Source organism: Anguilla rostrata, chromosome 9 (assembly GCF_018555375.3).
Source record: "Anguilla rostrata isolate EN2019 chromosome 9, ASM1855537v3, whole genome shotgun sequence".
NCBI classification, from domain to species: Eukaryota; Metazoa; Chordata; class Actinopteri; order Anguilliformes; family Anguillidae; genus Anguilla; species Anguilla rostrata.
The window spans coordinates 18,771,324-18,794,561 of record NC_057941.1 but is presented as its reverse complement, the minus strand read 5'-3'; the positions used below and the strand labels follow the sequence as shown (position 1 = coordinate 18,794,561).

Below are 23,238 nucleotides of genomic sequence, written 5' to 3'. Positions count from 1 at the left end.
GTAACCATGTCACACAAGGACATCCAATCAAAGAGGACCTATCCAATCAACATCCAAACAGTTTTCTCCCACAGTGACAAATGACCAGTAATCCTGTACTGTGTTCAAAAGAAACAACATGCCCTCTATCTAAAACTAAAGGTTATGGAACCTTATGAGTGTTTTTTAGTGATGGGAAACCTATAATTGTTAAACGTACACGACACAGGGCACACATCTGAAATGTAACAAATTTACAACTTAATCTGTTTTTGTGCTTTTGCATTATATAAAAAAAATTCAATTCAGTCCTTGGTGAAAAGTATAAAATCCATTTGTTCACAACAATTCAAACTAGGTGGCAATGCTATGACAGAGAGAGGTATCGATAGGTTATGCAAAACAATCATACAATCAGATGCTCAAATAGGTTTGTCTAGAGTGCTTCTTAAAAAGAAGCAAACAAAAGATCAGCAAACATAAGGTTGCAAAATATGCACTTCCCCTTCTTGAGAAAGGTGCTGTTGCCTATTCTGCAAGTAGCACATGCCAGTACAACAGCACTTGCCAGTCAACAAATTCATAAAATAATATTCTTTAAAAACAATCTTATTGGAATTTTCACTTTTATTTAAAAGTCATGCCACCAATGGACAAAATACAAAAAATATGAATAATAATAAAAAATTAAAATAAGCAATAAATATAAAATAACCACAGTGTGACCCTAAAGAGTACTGAACAAATACTTCAAATAAGAGTGCAATTATAGGTACAGCTTTCAGAATTTGACAAAAAACATGTATTTTGAACCCAAGATAGAACAGATATAGAAGATTCAACAAAAAAGTACAAAATACTGACAAAAGATGTGCATAAAAAAGACACGAATATCCATTAATATATTGAATGTTATCATGCAGTATATTTTGCAGGTCTAACATCAGAAAACTACTCGAGAGTTTTATTGGCTCACTCTCTGAATATAGCTGATTTTATTCACAAAAGAAATTCACATATGACACAAGAGAACGAGTTACTAAGAGATTCTGTCTTTCACAGTCTTTCCAGTCTTAATCGTCTTCAGAATTATGAATACATTACATTACCTGGCTAACATCATCTGAATTTATTAGGCAAATTACCACTCTTCTTTAAACTTCCATAAACTTTACCAGGAGTAAGAAGCTGAAGAACTTCATGTCTTGTGCAACATTACAAAATTCATGCGCATAAAAAGTTCAACAAGACAACCTAACTCAGGTCGAGTGGATGCGAGGGAACATAAACTTGAATCTGGCATCATCCATAAGTTGTTTTGGCTCACTGACCAATTTAATAAATGTCCCTTATTAATATTTCAGAAGATATGCAATTACAAAACAAATTAAATAATTTGACAGGAGAGACACTTATAAGATAAAACAACATACAGTATACAGCATACAGTTACACAAGTCAACTAGTTTATTTTATTTTCATTTCATTTATTTTAAATCCATATCTTGGCAATTTAGGTCAAATATCTACAGATATTTAAGAAACGTATGCTTTTTCCGCACACAGGTAAGTATGTAATCAGAAAGGAGGTATTCTAGCATTGGAGAAGCAGGAATTCCCTCTCCAACTAAAGGCAATATAGAACAGTCAGTCACATAGAGATTCTCAACTATGGTCCAGTGCCATCCACGTGCAATCACAACATTAAACATAAATCAGTATAAGAATCATACATCTTAAGCCAATGTGTCAAAAAAAAAAAAAGAATTAATATCCTATATACAGTGCAGTCTGTATTTGGACAGTGAACATTTTTGTAGTTTTGGCTCTGTACTCCACCCCATTGGATTTTAAATAAAACACTTCTTTGGTCTTCATGTTGAGATATAACAGCAACAAAATGCAAATGTCACACCTAGAATCAACTCTTGACCTTTTGTTTGCCTTCTTATGCATGAAGTAATAATGCAATGACATACAGCCAGCCAAAATGCAGCTGAGCCGACAATTGACTAATTACTTTTGGTCCCCTAAAATGTGGGGGACTACATATAAAAAGGGCTGAAGGGCTGTAATTCCTACACAGATCACCCAATATGGAGTAAAATTGTAAATACCCACAAATAAAAGCGGACAGTTTGCACTTTAATGTCATATTCATTGTTTCATTTCAAATGATCCAATGTGCTGGAGAGCCAAAATGATAAAAAAAGTGTCACTGTCCAAATGCGTATGAATTGCACTGCGTGTATGTGTGTGTGTGTGTGTGTTATACACATACATGAACACAGCCTTGATAATAAAGGTATTATAGTTTGACATTATTATAATGGCTTTTGGATGTCCTAAAGTAACACTCATGGTCTCTGTGAACCTGGTTCATACTGAAGATTTAATTTGCAAACACTGGGGCCTCCATCCATAAAGCATTTGAATTTACAAGTAAGTTTATAAAGAAACTCACACACTTTGAAAATAACATGTTAGACAGTGTATATAATTTGCTTCAGTAAAAAGCTCTCTGTGAAGCTGTGTTGCTTCTTGCACAGTATTCAATGCAGCGCTCGCATTGAGTGACTGGCTGAGTGACCTGCTCCTTTGAGGGATTAATATCCTCCGCTCAATTGTGGTTGCGATGGTTGTGAAATATGACCATGCTGAGGTCAAACTATTTTGTGTTACAAGGAGTAACCTTGAAGCTGCACAAAATTTCAAGACATGCATTTTAGCTACTGTACAATAACAGGTGACTGAACATTCCTTCCAAAATTAGTTTCTCAAAAACCTTTAATCTAAGAAGGAAACACTAGCATTCACTGGCTAGAGTTTCTCCCAGCAGAGTTGAACATTTATTCCCAAGCCATGTAAGATTACAGCCCAGCTTATGTGTTTGGCACTGGCATTTCTACTGTTGAAATATCACCCACAGTAATCTGTTTGGCATGGGGTTTTTACCAATGTAATCTAACCCCTTTCATCACACTTGTGCTGACTCACAATGAAAAGTAAAGGTGATAAAGGTATATTCAAGTTGGCAGCAAAAAACAAATAACAAAAAAACTTATCAACCCCTTTGCCATTCCATATATAAGCATGCACATATTCTGATGCCAATCATACAACTAATTCCCGAAGAGAAGAAACATTTCTTAATAAACAGGCCAATATTGACAGCTGTAAACAAGTTCATCATAAAACAACTAAAAATAAAAAAGTTCCACATCACTGCCTGTACAGTGTATCATTATATGTGTTATTATGGTTGCTGCAGTCTCAATTTGAGTACAGCAATTTAGGCACTGAGAAAATCAGTTATCCCATGCCCAATAAAATATGCAGAGGGACACATTGCACAGCAAAGCAGTACAGATAATAAATACAGATCAGTGTGGTAAGTCTTTACATGATTCTGTAAATCCTCACTACAATAACCAAATACTCATTTGTACCAAATACTCTTTGCAGGAATGACGTGGCTGATATTTCAACTAGACTGTTGTACACTGTAACTGGTATGTGACTGAGCCATCTTCCCCAATTACACAGTAAACTAAAAAGTCCCCTATATTATGGGTAGAAATATTCTGAAATTGTACATAACTTCAAAAGTGAACTCATTACATGGCCACAAATTTTGCTCATCATTTCATAAATTTGATGAAACCATTGTCTGAAATGTATATATCGCCTGTCCATTCAAGGTGACAGCAGGGTAGAAGATCTACTACAGGATATCCACACTCTGATACATACTGGAGATGAAAAGGGAAATACGTTTATCAGGACAACCAACACCTTCCATCTTTGCAGTTATTAAGAGTGCGGTCACTGCCACAAATTCATCAGTAATGTAAGTTTATCACAATGTTTGCAGATGATCCAAATGGTAGTTCATGCTTCCAGATCACAAGCAGACAGTGGCACATCATGTTCGACTGCGTGATTTCAGGTGTGATGCTAGCAGCTGAATAGCTGACTCAGGCCATGTCCGAATGAGCGCACTTGCCTACTATTCAGTATACAGGTCGTGTACAAGTTGTATGCAACTTGTATACTCAACAGTAGGCAAGTGCGCTGATTCGAACACAGCCATGGTGTAGCTATTATACATGTACCTCAAACTGCTCACATGCTCTCCATGCACGACTCTGCTACCACAGCTAGGTGAGGTATATGCCGTGCACCACCCTCTATTTACACAAGGGTAACATAGCCAAAAACATCATTCAACATTATTTAAAAAAATGGAAATGCTTAATTCTGTTTTCTATTCTTTCACATGATAAATGAGGGTTATTATAACCTGATATAACACTGTAAATACTACTTTCTTTATATAAATTACAGTAAAACAATGCAAAGATACTTAGGATACATAATACAGTATATTTGTATAATACAACGCAGTATCAACAGTATCAACAATAAAACACTTTCAGGGTACTCATTTCATTTATACCTCTATATGTATGTACCTCTTACACAGCGTATGCCAGGGCATGAAGTGTAATGTTGACCAAGCATTCACCTTTTTAGTGCTTTTAGTTCATTGTTTGCTGGTGTACTAACTTGTGGTGTTGCTGAGCACTGGTTAGAACTGGTGAGGGGTGTTGTTTGAAACATAATCTGTGGTGAAAACTCAGGAGTCTGTAATACACAGGCCTACAGCCAACAGTGGAGAGAACAAGACTCAAGACATGATGATGTGGACCGACACACGTGTGAAGTAAACTGTGCAGAACGAATACTGGTGACCTATAAACAAACTTGGAGTCATCAGATCGAGGTGATGACAAGGGAGAATATTCTCCCTGTGCTACTTCCTGGATCATATTAGGAGTTCTGGCCAGGACACTATTTACACTGTTGAGGGCTTAAGGAGGTCCGGTGTTAAGGAGTTCCGGTGATGGAACGCTCGGTAGCATGGACTGGAGACTTTCACCATGAAGTGCGCATGAACTGATATGTATATCTTTACAGTACCTTAGAGAATCTTTGGAGATGCGCGGCGTCCCTCTCGTGGCACCAGATTAATATGTCACCCGCCTGTGATTTGAACCACATTTCATTATCACGGGCATCTGCTACCGACAAAGAAAAGTGATCTACTCATCAATCATGTAGCAAAAACTTATTAACTTGTTACTTTGATGTTTAGCAAATGGAGGACTACAGTAATTGCACATCTGCAGTAGAACTGCGATCCCTGGGGTATACCGTGAGAGTCAAATGCACAGCCATCTCACCACAGTTACACTTGTCTCTCAGCGATCAGCAGACATCGAAGGCGAATACAATCGAAGGGGGAAAAGGCGGATAGCAATGGTATGGCATGGCATGGCATGGCTGCCTTTGGTCCCAGAGAGGTACTTGATGGCACGACAGGCAGACGAAACAACATGGTCACCTTGGCAAAAAAAATAAAAATGATATTCCCACAGACTAGGAGATACCCATCCATAAAACTCATTGATGAGATGTCTGTATTCTCAGTCCCTACAGTGTAGTATAGCACAGTACAGTACGTGATGTGCTGTCAATTAATGGCACCCTGCAAAAAAGGGCTTTCATAGGCTAACAGTAAGACTGTCCCAACCCCAAACAGGGGAGAAGAGAAGCCTCTTCAGGGACAAAGCGCTGAAAATTGGCTGCAGTATTTTTGTGCCTGAGGGAAAAAGGGGCACAGCATTGAAAAGTGGGTTATTTTAGAGAGGAATAAGCAGGGTTCTTTCAAAAGCCAAGAAGGGGCGGGTTTTAACCTGGGGGGGGGGTCGATGATGTAGACGGACGGCGATGATGCATCCGAAAGGGCATCACCACGCAGCGTTCAAAAACACAGAGGTGCTCCCCCCCGGACGATTTGTAGCCCTTGAAACCACTTCTGGATACGCACAGGCTACGCAAACATCCATGTCAGAGGAGGGAAAAGCTGTCCTGGGGAAGCCTCGCGCCACCGGAGAGGAAGGGGGGGTGGGGGGGAGGGCGATTTAAGGCTGCAATGGGCGTGGCACGGGGCTCAGATGTTGGTCAGCAGGCTGCAGGTGATCAGCCGGACAGTCAGAGTGCCAGGCAGGTCGTTGCTCTGCTGGTTGCCCTTGTCGCGCAGGTGGACAGTGTGCTGCTCCTGCCGGTCGGTGGGTTCGCTGAACAGGGTCACCTGACCCAGGAAGGTGTCGACGATCACATTTTTATTGTAGATCTGCCCGTCGCAGGCCCCGTTCATAGGGTTCAGAGAGAGAAAGGGAGAGAGAGGTAGCCAAACAAAAATAAAAGAGACAACAATGAGACAGATGAAGAGGGAAGACAGAAGGACAGTAAGAGTCTACCTGTTGTTGCTTAAGCAATCAGGTCTTTCAGCAAAGACTGCAGCTTCAAACACAGGGCTGCTTCAAAGCCAACAGTTGACAAGATGCCATTCACACTGGACGTGAGACTCCTGTCAAACTGATTCGTTTTTGTCAGTTCTGCAAAAGGCTAACAGCTGTTCAGCTTCATGCTCAGGCTTAATTCTAGTTTCACCCACCTCAATGTGAATGCCCTCTTTGGGTCTCTTCCTATAGAAAAGGCCTTTGATGTCGAAGTCCGGGCTGCACGTGTCTTTGTAGACCGGAGAGCGCACCTTCTCCCCTTCACAGGAGATTATCACATACGGGTCAGAGGCTGAAAAAAGAGTGACACCCGCCAATCAGACTCCATAGTGTGAACATTTACAGATATATCAGATTGTCAAAATGTCTACACGGTTTTTTAAAACCTAATTGAAATACATCTCTTTAAATTGAAAGAGGGATTCTTGAAGAATCAATATCAATGCTCTTAAGAAACAAAGAAACTATTGGCAAGATTCCAAATGCATCAAAAAATGCTTTAGGGTGTCAATAACAGATTGAGAAGCTAAAGTGAATTAGATCAGATATGGTTTTCAGGTCCAATTATCTTATGCCAATAGGACTTGGGCAAATCTTGTCAATAGTATCTTTGACAACTAACACCTACATCATCCTAAGGTGACAGCTACTGGCCACTAGGTGGTGCTCAGGTACCTCCTGTCATCATGCTGTGTCTCTTCTTCTGGGGATTCAGACAGTGGAGTTCTGCATGTGACCAGAAGAGATTCCTAAGTGACTCATCTTAGTTTAGTTTCTCGCTACAAACTCCGGGACTCCAGGTCTCAAAGGGCAGCGAAACCAGCAACTGTTACGGGATTTACACATCGCTTTTGGCTTTCCTCGCGGACAAGGTTAAAACACCTTTCAAACCCATTCATTTATGAGGCCAGGTCAGTAATGCACCGGCAACAGCTTCTTTGTGCGAGACAGAACTCCTGCATGTGTCTGTGGCGCACCCCTCCCATCCGCATGGGGGCATACCTCCATTGGCATCCTGGCCCTGCAGCCCTTCTGCCCCAAGCACGTGCACCTGTGTCACTAGCTGGGGGTAGCCACACATCCCGGTCCAGCAGGTCTGAGCTGGTTCATCCAGGGTCAGCTCTCTGCAGAAACAGGCAGAAAGGAGTTGGAAAGGCCAGGTGGTGAAACAGTAAGTGACAAGACAAGAGAAAAGAAGTGGTTCTTCTGTTGGGTTGCAGCAGAAAAAGTATGTGAGACAATCTCTGGGATGCTTTATAAGGCTGTGAGACAAACAGGCATCAGTGAAAGAACAGTAATGCGTGGGGGTATTACTGCCTCAAAAATAAGTAAATGTAATTGATCCACAAATAAATATAGCTGATCCACAAATAAATGCATCGGATCCGTAAATAAATGCAGCTGATCCACAAATAAATGTAACATATCCCTTGAGGCCTGGAGAGGCACAGGAGGCTTGGCTAGATTACTTGCAGTCTGAAGGCACATCAGTGAAGACTCGGAGCAGGAATTCGCCCTGCTGCCCAGGGTCGAAGGTCGTGGGGATGATGACGTAGCGTCCCTCCTTGAGCTCTTTCCTCAGGAAAACGCACCGGGAGTTGATGTAGATTGAGCCCGCCACCTTCTGCTGGGCTGAATGCATGCGGAACTTCCTGTTCAGCTCCACCTGGGGACAAGAGAACCCTGCTTCTCACCTCATTCCCCAGTGGAGACCACAACAATGGCTTTCATTTCATGAGTGTAATTTTCTTCCTTTCCAACCCAGCTCCAGAACTGATTTTTTTCACACGCTGAGATTATATCCCATTTTTGTCCTTTTTTACACTATGGTCTCAAGCCACACCTTGCCATCCACGTCTACATGGAGAACCCTACAGCTGAATGCATGAATTTCCGTACGTGCTCACTTACTATTTTCCACAGTGCAAGTCAAACAGTGCACTCTGCAGGTAGAGCCCTGATGAAGGAACTCATGAATATTCACAAGCAGGTGGTAGGTATGCTATCAGATTTATTTGAGTGATTGACAGTCAAAAATACACTACAAATATGATTAATAGTGACTAGAATCAGTATGAAGCAGGCATGAGTCTCACATGTGAATGAATATTCATAGGCACCTGCTTTCACTGGAACCTTTGTACACGGAACAATGGAAGTAACAGAACTTGCTTCTTAACTCCCTTAGCTGAGAAGCAATAATGGCGTATCCTCAGAAATGCCCCTCTCCTTTGTGTGAAGGTGATGAAACATTCAGAAGGAAACTTCTGAGTGCTATCATTGCATCTTATGTCACCATAACACAGTTCTAGAGGAGAGAGATTAGTTGGACAGCTTTGAAGAAGTAACTGTACGTCTTTTTGTACGTCGCTTTGGATAAAAGCGTCTGCCAAATAAATGTAATGTAATGTAATGTAATGTAACTGTTCAAACACAGCAGACCTCCTTTTGTGAAAACATGAGTAAGATCCTTGAGAATTGCCAGCCACCCCCTCCTATTGTCTGGCGATCCTGTATACTCAGAGAGATTCCCTTGTGACTGTCATCCTATTTCCCATAATTCCCTGTGTGACTCCTCCCACTCCTTACTGACTCTCCCCCTCCCTGCCCAACTCCTTTGTTCCCCTAGCGCTCCCCACCCGCTCCCTGCCCTGCTACTCACGCGGTGGATGTCGAAACCGATGGCCAGGTTTTCCACTTTTCCTTCTTTGGGTCGGGCCCGCTGTTCCTTCTGCTGCAGGCAGATCAGAACCTCGTCCTCCGGCTTCCTCACATCAAACACGTACTGCAAGCGCAGAGCATCATACGTGACAGGGGCACCTGCGTTACACTCTGTTTCTAGTCGAGAGAAAAGAGTTCGGTCTGCACACTGCTCAAAAAACAGGCCGAACGCAAATTGCAAATGTCCTCATTTATTCTTGCAGAAATACAAGCTTTGTAGAAATACAAATGAGTATTGCTGCGAGAGAAGAATTAGGATATTAGCAATTCAACTATATACTTTTTAGCAGTGTACAGACATCACAATTTTCTCTTCACTAGTGCCCAGTACCAGCTCCACATGAATCTAATTTTCAACGCATATCCACAAGTCTTTAGAGTGGCTTCCTTTCTTCTGTTGGTACACTGTTAACACTGTTACCTGCGGGTTCTGGAGGAAGCTGGCTTTGTGGTTGATGCAGCCTCCGGAGCGGTTCCTGAGAGGGTCGTCCCGATGCACCCAGGACCCCCTCATTACCGCCTCCTCCCACGTCTTGTGAATGCTCAGGTAGGACGTGTTGATCAGCCGACAGAGGATCAGGTCCGTGAAGTACTGGCAAAAATCTTCAAAGGTCATCCTGGTGTCACAGGTCATGCCACAGGGACAGAACCAGAAGGAGGAGTGAGGGACAGAGGGATGGGTGAAGAACAGGGAAATGAGCGAAAAACAGGGGAATGAGTGAGAAACAGAGGATGTGCGAAGGAACAAGTGAATGAGTGAAGACAGAGGGTAGAACAGAAGGAGGCTTCCATTTGATACTCTCACAACTGGTCACAAACAATTACTGAACTTAAGGAGAATACTATTTCGATTGCAAGTATAGGCACGTGAGTGGAAAATAAAATAAATCAGGTCTCCCTGTTGTCAGGGTGGGAATAGGGGTGGGGAGGGGGTTATAATGGGTGAAGACTTTTCTCACCAGAATTCTCCATCGTCCTGGACTGTGACTCCCAGCTTCTCTCTCTCACTCTTGCTCACCTTCTTCCACTCCTCAGAGCTGCAGCAGAAATGCAGGAGGAGGACAAAATGTGGATCCACCAAAAACGGGGACTGGGGGCTAGCTGAGTTTGGGTATGTACGAAATGAACAGTTTTAAACCTAAAATTTAGCTACTCGTCATCTGCATACATTTTTACATCAATTAGCCACTCAAAGCCTTGTCAAGCAGTTTGAGTTCAAACCTCCTGAAATGTATGGGTGAGCTGAGGCTGACCCAGGTAATGGCCAGCTAATGATCATGGTTCCTAAAGCTTGCTATAACATTGTAGCAGCATTATGAGAACATTATGAGTTGCTAGGGCAGGTATGCATGCTTGGCTTTCTCCAAAGAACTGTCACAGACATTAACCACAACAGCTGAAAGAGGAGTGTACAGAAAACCACACCATACAGCGGAGCTTTATAACTACATAAAAGAAGAAATACATTAAGAAACTTTCTGATCTTCCCAGGAGCTATCTGGTTTCTGTTAATAGGATATAAGACCTTCCGTTTCGACTGCACATTTCAAAGAAAATGGAAACGTATTGACTGATAATGTATCGTAAATCGAATCCCAGCATCATAGTTTTAAATTAAACTCCCGATATTTAATTCAATTCAGGAGTTATCAGAAAATTCCTTTTCTTTAATCAGACATTTGAATAATTCAGGGAAGCATAAGGCCCAGCTGAATGTGTGATCGATCTCCATCTGAGGACCATGAGGGAAGACATAACCGTGGGTTTTTCCCTGAAATGACAACCTTAGAGCCAGGGCTGGGGTCAGTTACATTTCAACTCAGCCAATTCAGGAAATTAAGTGAAATTCAGTTCATTAATAAACTGAAATGGGAAATTTTAAGTCATTACTTTAGCCTAATTGTAAAAAAAAAAAAAAAAAAAACTAATAGAAAATGTTTAATTTTACAAACTGGAATTTCAGTTAATTTCTCTGAAGTGACTGGAATTGACATAGGATTGACACCAACTCTCCTCAAAGCTTTGTCTCAAGTCTTGACCTTGTTTCAACCTCATAGCTTCACCACAGGCCTGAAATAGCCTCTTTAAAATCTCCCACTTTAATACAAGGAGACTTACAGCAGGGCAGAACACAACACTGACACTTAAAACATAAAGACTATCAGAAGCTTAAGCTTCATTTACTAACCTGTTTATTAACCGCACTCCTTATTGACAAAATTGACAAAAGTATTTTGTAGCCCTCCACACCAGTAGAGGGAGGCATTACCTATCACTCCAGGGGCCGCTCCACTCCTTCTCCCCCCAGGGGTTCCTCATGCGGATCATGGTAAGCTTCTCTGACTTAAAGAAGGCCAGCAGCCCATGTCCCAGTCGAACCTTCCTGACGTCTGTCACGGCATAGGCGTGGCCTTTGACCAGGCCACATTCCAGCCGCGCCTCTATGTCCTCCACAGTAGTCGCCTAGGCAACAAAACAGTAGGCGCACTCAGAGGACATTCAATATAATTCAAAATCAGAGACACACTACAACATAGAGTTTTTCCATTTGGTATAAAACAAGTTATTTTAAAAATGTAAGTAGATTTAGATTTGTATTGCAGGTGCAAAGAAAAAAACCCAATTATAGTTTCTATCCAGGGAATGTTATGGGTGCCATTTTAAAGAGACTTTATTGTAGTTTTAAATCTCACCACTTCCCCAGAATGAAGAAACAAGTCCAATGCAATAATACATCAAGAACACGGGGTCTGAAACAGACCATGAAGGTGCCAGAGTTTCACTTCTCTTTAGGAAATTCATTTTGGTTTGTCTGGCTGCTCCCCTGTTGAAATGGATCCTTGAAAATTCATGAATATAAAACGTTTTTCTCAATTTGCCCAAGTTCAGCTGTGCTTGAAATCACAATGTACAAACACATGCTCTGGGAAAACAATGAGTTCCCCAGCGCTGGAGAGTTGCCCGGATTTCACACTGTTTGCTGAATACCGACCTGTTTCATTGTTCAAATTAATTATGCCCACTATGACTAGGCAGTAAGGAGATTGTGTGACCTTGTCTTTTTGCCTGTCCGTCTGTTGTTATGGATTGATTTAGATGAAATTTAGTGAAATTATCATAAAACAAGGTAAAAAAATGATAACTTTATGAAAGTTATGATAATTCTAGGTATTAGAGGGCCTAATGCTACAAAGCACTATTGTCATGTACACAGTACTAACCTAGGCTGCATAAATAGGCTTGGAATTCAGCAATAGTATTACATTGATAACATTTTGTTAATCTAATCTGAGAATCCATATGTTTCAATGGCCATTCAAACTCAAACCTTCAGAAGTGCCAAAGCTTCCCATTTTTTTTTACCATTTCATTAAATGAATCATCTTCAGATCAAATTTGGAATACACACGGGCATTACTGGTGTATTCAGTTTCAGGTAATAAATGCTACGTGCACGAAACCGCAGCATGCCATTGGATTGCATTAAGCACAGTGCGGCGGACGTGAATGCAGAGAAATGCACTTGGCGGTAATTGGATCGTATAAGCTGACACTTCCTTTCATACAGGGACCATAGGGGCTAATGGAAATAGACTCATTCAGAAGAGAGTCAGCCTTGCAGCTTTCCCAGCCTGCCCAAAAAAAAAACGCATCAGGAAGGCCTGGTGAGAATGTCACACGCAAGCTGCGTGAGAATATTAGCCCCACCCACCCCGCTATCAGGGTGACACGAGGTCATCGCAGAGGAGAAATGATGCAACAGCAGAATCTGTGAAGTGTTTAATGGGTTTAAGTTATATAAAATAAATACGGCTATGGGCCGTTAAGATCATTGGCTGAATCGCCGTCCCCTCTCGGTCTCCCTCCACACAACTACACTTGTTACTAACAAAGTAACAATCTCAATGAAGAAACTAGAGGTCTGTATTATTTGAAAACACTTACATGCGTGTCTGTGTAGAGGAGAGAAGGCAGAAATGTGAGGGGTGACTGCTGGGCTGTGGTTGGGTCCTTACCCTAATGGAGCAGCTGATCAGCCCATCCCGGTTGTGGACCTTCAGGACTCTCTCGAACAGCTGGTTGCGGGCAGCCTCGTCCTGGGCGAACTGGCCCTCCAGCAGGTCCATGGGCTCCGACACGCCCCCTGTAAAGTCCACCAGGGCGTCGGCCGTGTTGCCCCCGTCCAGCGCCTCATAGCAACCGTACACCCTGCGGGTGACATAAGGATAATCATCACCCAACCTTCCTCACCACCACCCTCACTGGCCCAAAACAGAGGTTACAAAGTCATTTTGACTCATAAATTGATGCTTAACTCATATTATCAAAATGTGATTGGCAATCTAATCTAATTGTCTAAACTGCAGTTGGGTTTCCTAAGCCTCCCGCCCCCCAGGCTGCTATTGGCTGTACTTGCTTGGCATAGGCCTTCTCCACCAGAGCGCTCCAAAACTCATTGCTGTCATTGGAGTGGCAGTAGACCAACTGGTTGTCCACAGTGGGCAGACGGTCATCGATGACCACATCCACCCACTCCCCGAAACGCCAGAAGCGGAAGTGGAAGATCCCAGCATAGGAATCTGGTTTCTCGACATCCCACTCCTGCTCCTTCCAGTCTGGAATGACCTGCAAGTGCACACACACACATGTAAACATACATGTGGCGTGGGTCACCCAATCAGCATGCGGCAAAATGCTAAACAGTTACATAAACAAAGGCCCATAATCCTTTCCCACACCCGTTCAGGTTCATCCTGGGTGATGAATTCTGAATTAGGGGACGCATTTATCACTTCAACATAAATTGCGCGCTCGAGTGGGACTGTTAAGTACTGTCAGAGACAAGGAAATAACTTAATTTGTCAGTCTAATGCCGGAGAGAAGCCAGGGAGGCCTTCAGAACCACGGACAGGGGCACATACATCTCAACCAATCAGAAAAGCACTTGCTTGTCCTCTCCTTGAAGCCTGCAATAACAGAACTGCCTATTTGGATGTTAAATGGCCTGTCTCTCCACAGCCTGTGCGGTTATTATTACAGTTTGAACGGAGTATAAAGGGTTAAAGTATATTTTCAGTCTGGTACCTTTTCAGTTTCCTTGATTTAATCTGCCTCCCACAGGGGGGTATAGAAGAGGGCCACTGGCCCATTTCACCAATCCCACTTTCCATCAAATGGTCCGGTGGCTACGTCTGCCACAGTAAGCATGCCGAAAGTACGCGCTGGATATTTACTACAAGCAGCATCCACAGCCCTCTTCATGTCAAAGCAGAGAAGGCAGAGTGCCCCAGAAAGGTCTTTTTAACATGAACTATCCTTTCTATTCTGATTACTGAAGAACTTAATCAGAACAGTTCATTAAAGTGTCTATTTTTTCCACATCCCTATTAGCTGTTCACCCTGACCGTGAATCCGGAATAATTGTGCTTCTGGATGACTGAGAGGCTGCCTACTTCATACGATCTTTATCTGGCTCCGGACCTCAGCCAAGGAGGAAGACAAAGTGATCAGGACTGGTCACCCTGAACTTACATGTGATTATAAGTCCACGCCATACACATAATTGGATGAGTTAGACTGGTCCTGGGTTTCCAACTGAAGGAAAACAAAATGCAGGATAATGCTTTCAAACACGCTGCACAATGGCACACCAGCGGTAAACTCTATTCCACCCCAGTTCAGAATTCCCTGATTCGCCACGCTTGTCTGAAGACACGTTACGGGAGGTGCTGAGGGCTGACACAGCTGAGACCCCAACAGGCACCTGTGAGGGTGGCCAAAGTCGTTTCCGTGGGAACGGTGTCGCTGGGGTGCTCTGCGTCTGGGCGAGAGGACTGGGAATAGGATGTTCACAGAGGTGCTAATGAGGTCTCCAAGGAGAACAAGCTGCCTATCATACCACTGTAGGGACAGATCTGCTCCTTGCCCTGTTCTGGATAGATAAACCCCTTCCTGCATACAGTGCAACCATCCTATCTATGTCCATAATACTAGGGCAGTCCCACAACCAGCAATGTCAGAATATGGCTATTAAAATTCAATTCAATTCAATAGATCCCAATTTTCCCTGGGTGGGTAATTTGGTTGCAGTCATAGTAAAACATAACAATAATAACAATAATAATAATAATAATAATAATAATAATAATAACAACTTCCTATTTATATTGTGCTTTTCATTAAAATCTATGCACTTTTTACAATGCTGAGAGAGAAACTGACCTCAGCCACCACTGATGTGTACCATCCACCTGGGTGATGCATGGCAGCCATTTTGCGCCAAAACGTATCATCAAATGAGGAGAGGGAGCAAACCATTTTTTAGGCAATTAACTTGGTGGGTGATTAGGTGATAGGCTATGAAAGCTAGGTTGGGAATTTGGCCAGAACACGAGGGAACCCCATACTCTTTGTGATAAGTGTCAAGGGATCTTTAATGACCACAGGGAGTCAGCTCTTTGGTTTAGCACCTCATCTGAAAGAGCATCTCCTACAAAACAGTTTCCCCATCACTGCACTGGGGAATTGGGGTTTATTTGACCAGAGGGAAGATTCCCCCCTACTGGCTCCCAGAAGGTCTCTTACAAGCCCACACTTGCTTAGTTTCAGTCATTCAGCTGGAGCAGAATACATGATGGTATATACATACAAACATACAAGAATATATAGGATACAACAATAAAAGACAAGCAAACGAATAGAAAAAGTGCAAATCATCATTTAAAATGCCATGAAAGCTATTCCTAGAACTGATCACATACAGTATGTTTATTTTTTCTTCCTCTACATACCTACCCGTGTCAAACACATATATGTGAGGACTAATGCAGACAAGAACACATGAGCTAGATACTCATAGGGAGCAACTGTGATATAAAAAATCACGGACGCTCACCTTACTCACTGTATGCTGGAAATCATTCCTTATTAGTTACTGTACCTTTGACTTGTAATTATAATTTTTAGAGGACCATTAAGCCCAAGACAAAAGACAATCCTGGCCTCTACCATACAAGGACTGGGTGTTAGCAGTGTCAAACTTTCATAGTTCATTCTGGTATCCACATAAATTCTGTACACAGTGCATGTATTTATCCTCTGTTTTGGGAAGGGCTCGCCATGGTATGCCACAAAGTAATAGATATCCCCTTTCACAAGTTATACAACCATTACACCCACAAGAGCTGACCTTTCGTCACCAATTTGTCACCTGACCTATCTGTTACCTCGGACCTCGTGACCAGTAAGATTGCATGGCTTAGCACCTTTCGCTAGGTAATTATAAAAGGGGACAATAACATCTGTCATATCAGTTCCTGGGACCATTCCCAGCAGAGAGGACACTGTGCCACACCCACACCAGTCTGGTGCGTCTGTTTCAGTGGAATTCTTATGCTCATGTAACTGACAGAAAACACAACGTCCACCTATTCATACAAGTACCCATACAGGCCTACACTTACAACCACTGATGTGCACACAACAACTAAGGCATAGCCATTGACGTCCACACTCTTGATAGTGCAGATAGTGTTGACACATTGTTAATTAAGTCTGCACGTCTTACAATTATATTGTCTCTCCAGGGACTATACTTTCCCCCTGTAGTGAATTACTGCACATTTACACTTGTGTTTCCACTTGTGTTTCCAAGTCACTCTGACCGAGAATATCTGCTAAAGACAGGAAGGCGAGGTCCAGTAATAGTGTTGGCCCGGTGTTAAACTGCTGTAATGTGCTATGGCAGACATCTCACTGTGCTAATAACATTTCCTTGTTGACCACTGAAGTGGTCAGCAGTACCACGTTAAATCTGAGGTTGAGGCGTTACCAGTATCCTCCCTGTTTTTGGTTTCAGCCTCAACCCTTCATTTTCATTGTCACTTCCAGGATGTCCCACCAGAAAAACTTTATTTCAACACATAATTTTCTGAATAATACAAAATCTATTAAGAATATGCCCTTCCTCTTAAGACACATCACAATTACATTACGGTATGTATGCCGACAGTAATGCAAAACAATTAGTTTTTTATCCATGCGTAACGGCAGGCTTCAAACATTACTTAATAGCAGTACACATTAGCTTACTGATCCAATGGCTGCTGTGCTAATGTTCTTATAATTGTCTCTGAACACATCAGCCTGACAAACTAGCCGTATGAACAGGGTGTATGCACATATTCACAACTAAATGTACATCATGTTCTTTTCAGTACTTGACTTATTCACACCGCCACAATCGCCCCAGTAACCACCTGCACAAACTGTAACAGTCAATTCCCTCTCCTTCACCTAGGCAGCTGCCAAAATTGTCAATGCTCAAATCTAGAGAGGGTGAAAATGACAGGCCTACCTATTCAAAAATACAAGACCGACAGTGTTACAAGATAGTGTGCTATTTGGGACTATTCTCCAGGACAGGTTGATGTGGTAATACGAAATACTTTTAAAATGAAATCCTATCATGAAAAATGATTTCAGGGAACAAAGCTAGAGACCTCAAACCCTTACGTGACAACTCAACGGAGGCTGTGCAGTCTGTTATCTGACTCCGGTTGTCATGGTGATTCCCCTGCACAGAGGAACAGAGGAGCAGAGACTAACTTCTGCTCTAAAAGCTCATCTGAATCTCCAGATATTGGATCACTGCTTCAAAGTAACCCTTCTTGAAAATAACCTTTATTGGAATCAAAGACAATGTTTTAACAAGTCCATTGAGACATGATACGCTTCTCTTTGCAGTGATGATAGGATTCTCCATAACAAACCTGTAATTGTGTAGGTTGCACACTTGAGATTCAAAGGAACACACACACCATTAAGGAGGAAAAAAAGAATGAAGCCCTCTAATACAAAATTAAACTCAAAGAGCTCCCACACATGGACGCACGCACCCAACTTGGGACCAGAGGAAACGCCCCCCTGTGTCTACTCACAATATTATAGACAATTATGATATACGCCTCTTCTCTTTCAAGAGGCAGGCAGTATTAAATTGTATTGATTGTAATTACTGTAGACGGGAAATTTGTTTTAAACTGAATAGGAATTAAATGGGGCTGTCGATGATGCCTGAGGTAACATCTTTCCGTATCTTTGGATGATGAGAATCTCACACCACTGTTCCTCGTTATCAAAATATAGAGGATTGCAATGACAAATCTGGCTGACAGCTGCCAATTGGCAAACCTTTTTATGATTTGGCATTGAATGTGGGACTGACTAGCGAACAAACACATCTAAACAAATAGATTTGCTGAGGATGACTGAGCTTAGTCTATGTAAGCAGGCTTCTGTGTGGCATCTGTTTTCACTGGCACTATTCTTTGATAAACACCTACACCATATTGTACATTATAAGCACCCTCTACAATTATATACACCAGTCTGCTTAAATGCTTTCTTGCTCTCGTACATACACACAAACACACACACACAAACATACATATTCTCTCTCGCTCTCTCTCCTCTCTCTCTTTCTCAAACACACACGCACACACACAAACATAGTGCCTTACTTTTTGCCACAGAGATTCCCTGGAGGCTAGACTGGAGCAGGCTGCCACAAACCAGCAGTTTCCCAGCTGTCCCTGGTGTAGGTCATGGGCACTGATTCCATCTACAAAGAGGTGAGGGTCATCACACAGCTCCTGTGGTAGAGAGAGACAGGAGGCATAAGAGGAATAAGACATGGAAAAAGGAGCAGATACAGAGAGGGAGTACATAAACTAAATGTGAAATTAGTAGACAACAAAAGAGTTCTTCACTTAGGGGTAGAGCGGTAAGAGCTTGATTACCATCATACATGAACAGGCCATGGCGCTGTAATAATACACAGCCAATAGCATGACATACACGACACGGCCAAAAGTACGCAGCCGCCTGACATCCAACATCCCACCCAAAATTATGGGCATTAATATAGAGTTGGTCCACCCCTTGCTGCTGTAACAACCTCCACTCTTCTGGGAAGTCTATAGCAGATGGTGTGGCATTACTGCATGGATTTGCTTACATTCAGCCAGAAGAGCATTAGTGAGGTCAGGCACTGATTGGGCCATTAGGCCTGGCTCGCAGTTGGCTTTCAAATCGATCCCAAAGGTGTTGGATGGGGTTGAGGTCAGGGGTCTATGCAGGCCAATTCTTCCGAACCATTCTTGAAGAAACCATTTCTACAGTATATGGATCTCGCTGTATGCCTGGGGGCACTGTCATGCTGAAACAGGAAAGGGCCTTCCACAAACTGTTGTGAAAGCACAGAATCATCTAGAATGTAATTATATCCTGCTGTAGCATTAAGATTTGCCTTCACTGGAATTAAGGGGCCTAGCCCAAACCATGAAAAACAGCCCTAGACCAAGGGGTGTCCAGATACTTTTGGTCATATAGTGTTTGAATATTACATGTTTACAACGGCAATAAAGCCCACTGAAATAGAAAAATTAATACGGAGTAAGAAACACATAAGTTAACGAGAGAGTGAGTGTAAGCGAGGGTGAGAGTGAACAGACAGCATTAGAGAATGGTACACTGCACAGAAGAGGAGAATCAGGGCGGGAGAACACATTATAAAATAAAAAGCAATATAACTACGGAGAGAAATGATATAGAGGGAGTGTGCTGAGAGCTAAGATGAACAGAGAGTGCCATTGCCAAAGAATCTTATGGACTCATTAACTACGGCAGTATTTGCCTAAACAGTACATTGTGTGCTACTGCACGGATGCACAGTAAATCAGAAAGCCTTCTGAGGTCTTGATAGCTCCCAGCATAGCTCCACACTGTGCATTTGCTGACCTTGCTTGGTGTGTAGTGTGACAGAAAGAGAGATTCAGAGAAGAAAAGCTTGTACTCAGAAGAGATAAGAGGTAGACACTCTGATACCGGGGCAATTAATGTATACTGATAGGAAGACCTCTGGGTCAGGGCTTCAGTCGGTTTCGCTGCATTATAATTCAGCAGAACTCAGAGTAGAATAGACATCTTTCAACAGAGAAAGTTGTACTGAGAACATTTGTCAGCCCTGCTTGTCTTTCCCGCTAACTATTAGCAGCATTTGTAGCTGCTGGCATACTGCGCTGCAGGACCTGTCAGTGCTCAAATTTTCTGTCCAAACCACCACTCCAATCCAAATGAGAAGACTATCAAACCAGTCCCAGTGACTGCCTAAACACACTCCACTAGCAAGCAGAGTACTTTCTGTCTGCCAAACAAGCCTCCTGCCCATTCTACCACTTCTGGCTTCTCTGCTTCTGCTATTGAGGAACATAGTGGCCATTCAGCATCACTTACTCATTTAATCTGATACAGATGGCGACTGATGGCTATCTCTCTGTCTCCCTTTCTCATTTCCCTGTCTCCTATCACCCCATAACTCTCCATTCCTGTATTACCAGGCCTCTTTCCTAGCCACATCTCACATCACTCTATACTCCTGTTACTACCATTACAACCTCTTGCAACAGTTTTTCTCCATTTGCCCTCCATTTGTCCCCCATCACTCTCTCTCCATCCTTTCTCTTTCTTTACCCCCTCATCTCTCAAACTACTCAAATCACACTCTCTGTCTACACATTTCAAGTGTTGGAGGTCTCATCTTCATGAACAGTACTTCATTCTTTCAGTGGCTATTCTTCAAAGCTACACAAATATTAACTCTACAGATAATATATTTTATAAATATATTTGAAATGGCTCGCACTGTCAGCCATCTCCTCATATTTTAATACCATTTCTATAGTTATCACAGCCAATCAAATAATCACTCACTGTGTGCTTCTCACTGAAGAACGAGTGCTGCTGAAGCAAAGGCATTTCATTTCAAACTGATCCACTCCTCCTGCTTGGGAAGTATTTATCTGTGTGTTTCCCATGGTACATCACATGTTCACTGTGACCCCAGGCATTATGGGAAGTGTGTAAAACTAAAGAAACTAGAACAGGGCCAGCATACTTTATAGCTGCTTCCTGTGCGCTGTAGTTAAATGTCAAATCCCCTCCACCTTATTTCTTTGCTTAAAATAATTCAATGGCGTTCCCTACAGAATTCTTATTACCACGGTATGAAGAGTCACTAATTGAATTTTATAAAACCTAATTCCATTTCGAAATCCCTAATTCTCTTTCAAAACCCAAATATGGTTTCAGAAAGTAAATTCTGAAATTTGATCATACAATGATTGCAAAACTGTAAGGACCCTACAAATGTAATCACATCCACATGTAGTCACTTCCCAAAACCAGACATCCATCTTTTCCCTCCACAATTCATTCGGACACTGTTCTGATTAGCAACATATAATTTTACTTCTACATTCAAAAAAGAAATACAGAAAATGTATTTTACATTGCCGCCCTATGAATAAATGATCCTTTTAGTTCTACAAAAATAAATTACCAAAGAAATAATTTCAAAAATGTATGTATACATCAACAAATTGCATGGACTGTTATGCCTACATTAATAATAAAAAATAAAAAACCTTCCTTGAAATGCCATTTTATTATTCAAAAACTGTACGTGCTGAAAAAATTTATCAGAGGTTGTGGAGATGTTATGTGACATTGATCAGTCATGCTCTTTGGAACAGACGGTCAGAGGAGAAGGAAAACACAGTCATCACTACCACAGGAGGGCAGCAACTGTAACCGCGGCAAAGAACAAACGGATCTTTTTCCCTGCCACTCCGAAACACGCATTCCGTTTCAGATCTGATCTTCCGAAGAGGACATACTTTTTTCGGATGACGTTTGACAGGAAGCCATCTAACCCACAGCGCAAAGTGCCTTTCAGAAGTTCTGTCCTAATAGAGTCGAATCTAGATTCAACCCGAGTCCCTTTATGGTCCATGATACCAATTCATTAATCTTGCCAACACAAATGCATAACTAATGAATGTGTAGCCTCCAGATATCAAACTCTTACATCAAAGTCATGGGCGTATGTGGAGAGGGGCATGATTTTGTGGATGTAAACAGGAGTCAGTTGATTATCAGTCCCGAGGACAGCTAAAGTGGTAACAAGATATCTAAAAAATTCAATTTATTTTTGAAATTTTACATTTAAAAAAATTATTTGAACACATTTGTGTATGCCTTTATAAACAGGAAATTCTGATTCAATAAGCACTGAATAAAATGTAGGCAGTATTTATGAGTGAAATGCCATCCTCAGCTCAGCTCAGCTCAGTATTATTGATTATCCTGAATATGAACCAAGAATCATAAAAATCCCTTCTACAGAGATATCTCTGAAGTATTTGTTTGCCTTGATGCTGTCTACTCAATTTTCATTTTTCTAATAGACACTTGGCTCATACTGTTTTTATCAGATATAAGGAATTGAAAGGCTAACAAAACACCAGCAAATATTTTCAATGGGCATATTTATATATTTTCAATAGATCATTCTGTGTGTAGAAGATAGACAAATAAGGAAATTACTAAAGCCAAACATGGGGGAATATAGACTGAAGAATGTAGCGAATAAAAATATATAACTGTGCTGTACATAGACTATACGGATTGTTTTTGGATTTTTATATCTGTCTTAAATGTATTTTATTGTTCTATTTGTGCCACTGGTGATGCAATGAATTTCACCACTGTAGATCAATGAAGTCGGCTAAATTCTATTCTATTTTATTCTATTCAAATCTATTCCATTCTGTTCTATTCTATTCTATTCTGTGTGCCTTTTGAAGCAACCAGACAGAAAGGTCATATGCTTCCAATCTGTTCCATCAAGCTAACACCAAATGTTCACAGAAAAGTGCCAACAGCGAATGACAATAATGTGGGCTCTCCTGTCATGTGTCAGTAGAGCTGGGAAAACGGAAATACTGCAGCCTAAACCTCTATGGTTCCTCTGTAATTACTAACATGTAAAGCCTAATATCCTGGCTACACTGGAGCAGGCAAGGTGATGAATATTTACACAAATGTCTTCAGAGATGTTACATGTAAGCCACATCTACACTGCAGAACATTTCTGCAGAGGTGGAAACCAGGTTCCACCCCTCCCCCTTAGACCATACCCTCCCCTCCATCAGTCTTGGTCCTCCTCCACATTGTTCCTGGCAGTGTGCAAAGGGAAAAATCAATCAGGTGGTGCAAGTTACTCACAGCTAACGTGTCACAGCTAATGTCTCCGCCTACATGGCTCTTG

The 23,238-nt window shown here is 41.9% G+C and overlaps 1 protein-coding gene across 3 annotated transcripts in view; it reads right to left on the bottom strand.

Annotated features, from left to right (window-relative positions):
* Positions 1-590: 590 nt before the first annotated feature.
* Positions 591-23,238, bottom strand: part of capn5b (calpain 5b) — a 32,462-nt gene continuing 9,814 nt past the window's right edge. The window contains exons 3-14 of one of the 3 annotated variants that reach the window (XM_064350854.1): positions 18,590-18,721; positions 13,486-13,694; positions 13,085-13,277; positions 11,338-11,531; positions 10,028-10,105; positions 9,490-9,685; positions 9,010-9,132; positions 7,817-8,013; positions 7,350-7,471; positions 7,023-7,073; positions 6,503-6,639; positions 591-6,178 (exon numbers count right to left, since the gene is read on the bottom strand). In XM_064350854.1, the coding sequence (XP_064206924.1) occupies positions 5,996-6,178; positions 6,503-6,639; positions 7,023-7,073; positions 7,350-7,471; positions 7,817-8,013; positions 9,010-9,132; positions 9,490-9,685; positions 10,028-10,105; positions 11,338-11,531; positions 13,085-13,277; positions 13,486-13,694; positions 18,590-18,721 (1,815 nt within the window). In that variant the 3' untranslated portion in view covers positions 591-5,995. Of the gene's footprint in view, positions 6,179-6,502; positions 6,640-6,975; positions 7,074-7,349; positions 7,472-7,816; positions 8,014-9,009; positions 9,133-9,489; positions 9,686-10,027; positions 10,106-11,337; positions 11,532-13,084; positions 13,278-13,485; positions 13,695-18,589; positions 18,722-23,238 lie in introns of those variants that run through there. The other 2 variants (XM_064350855.1, XM_064350857.1) reach the window with 2 other exon arrangements.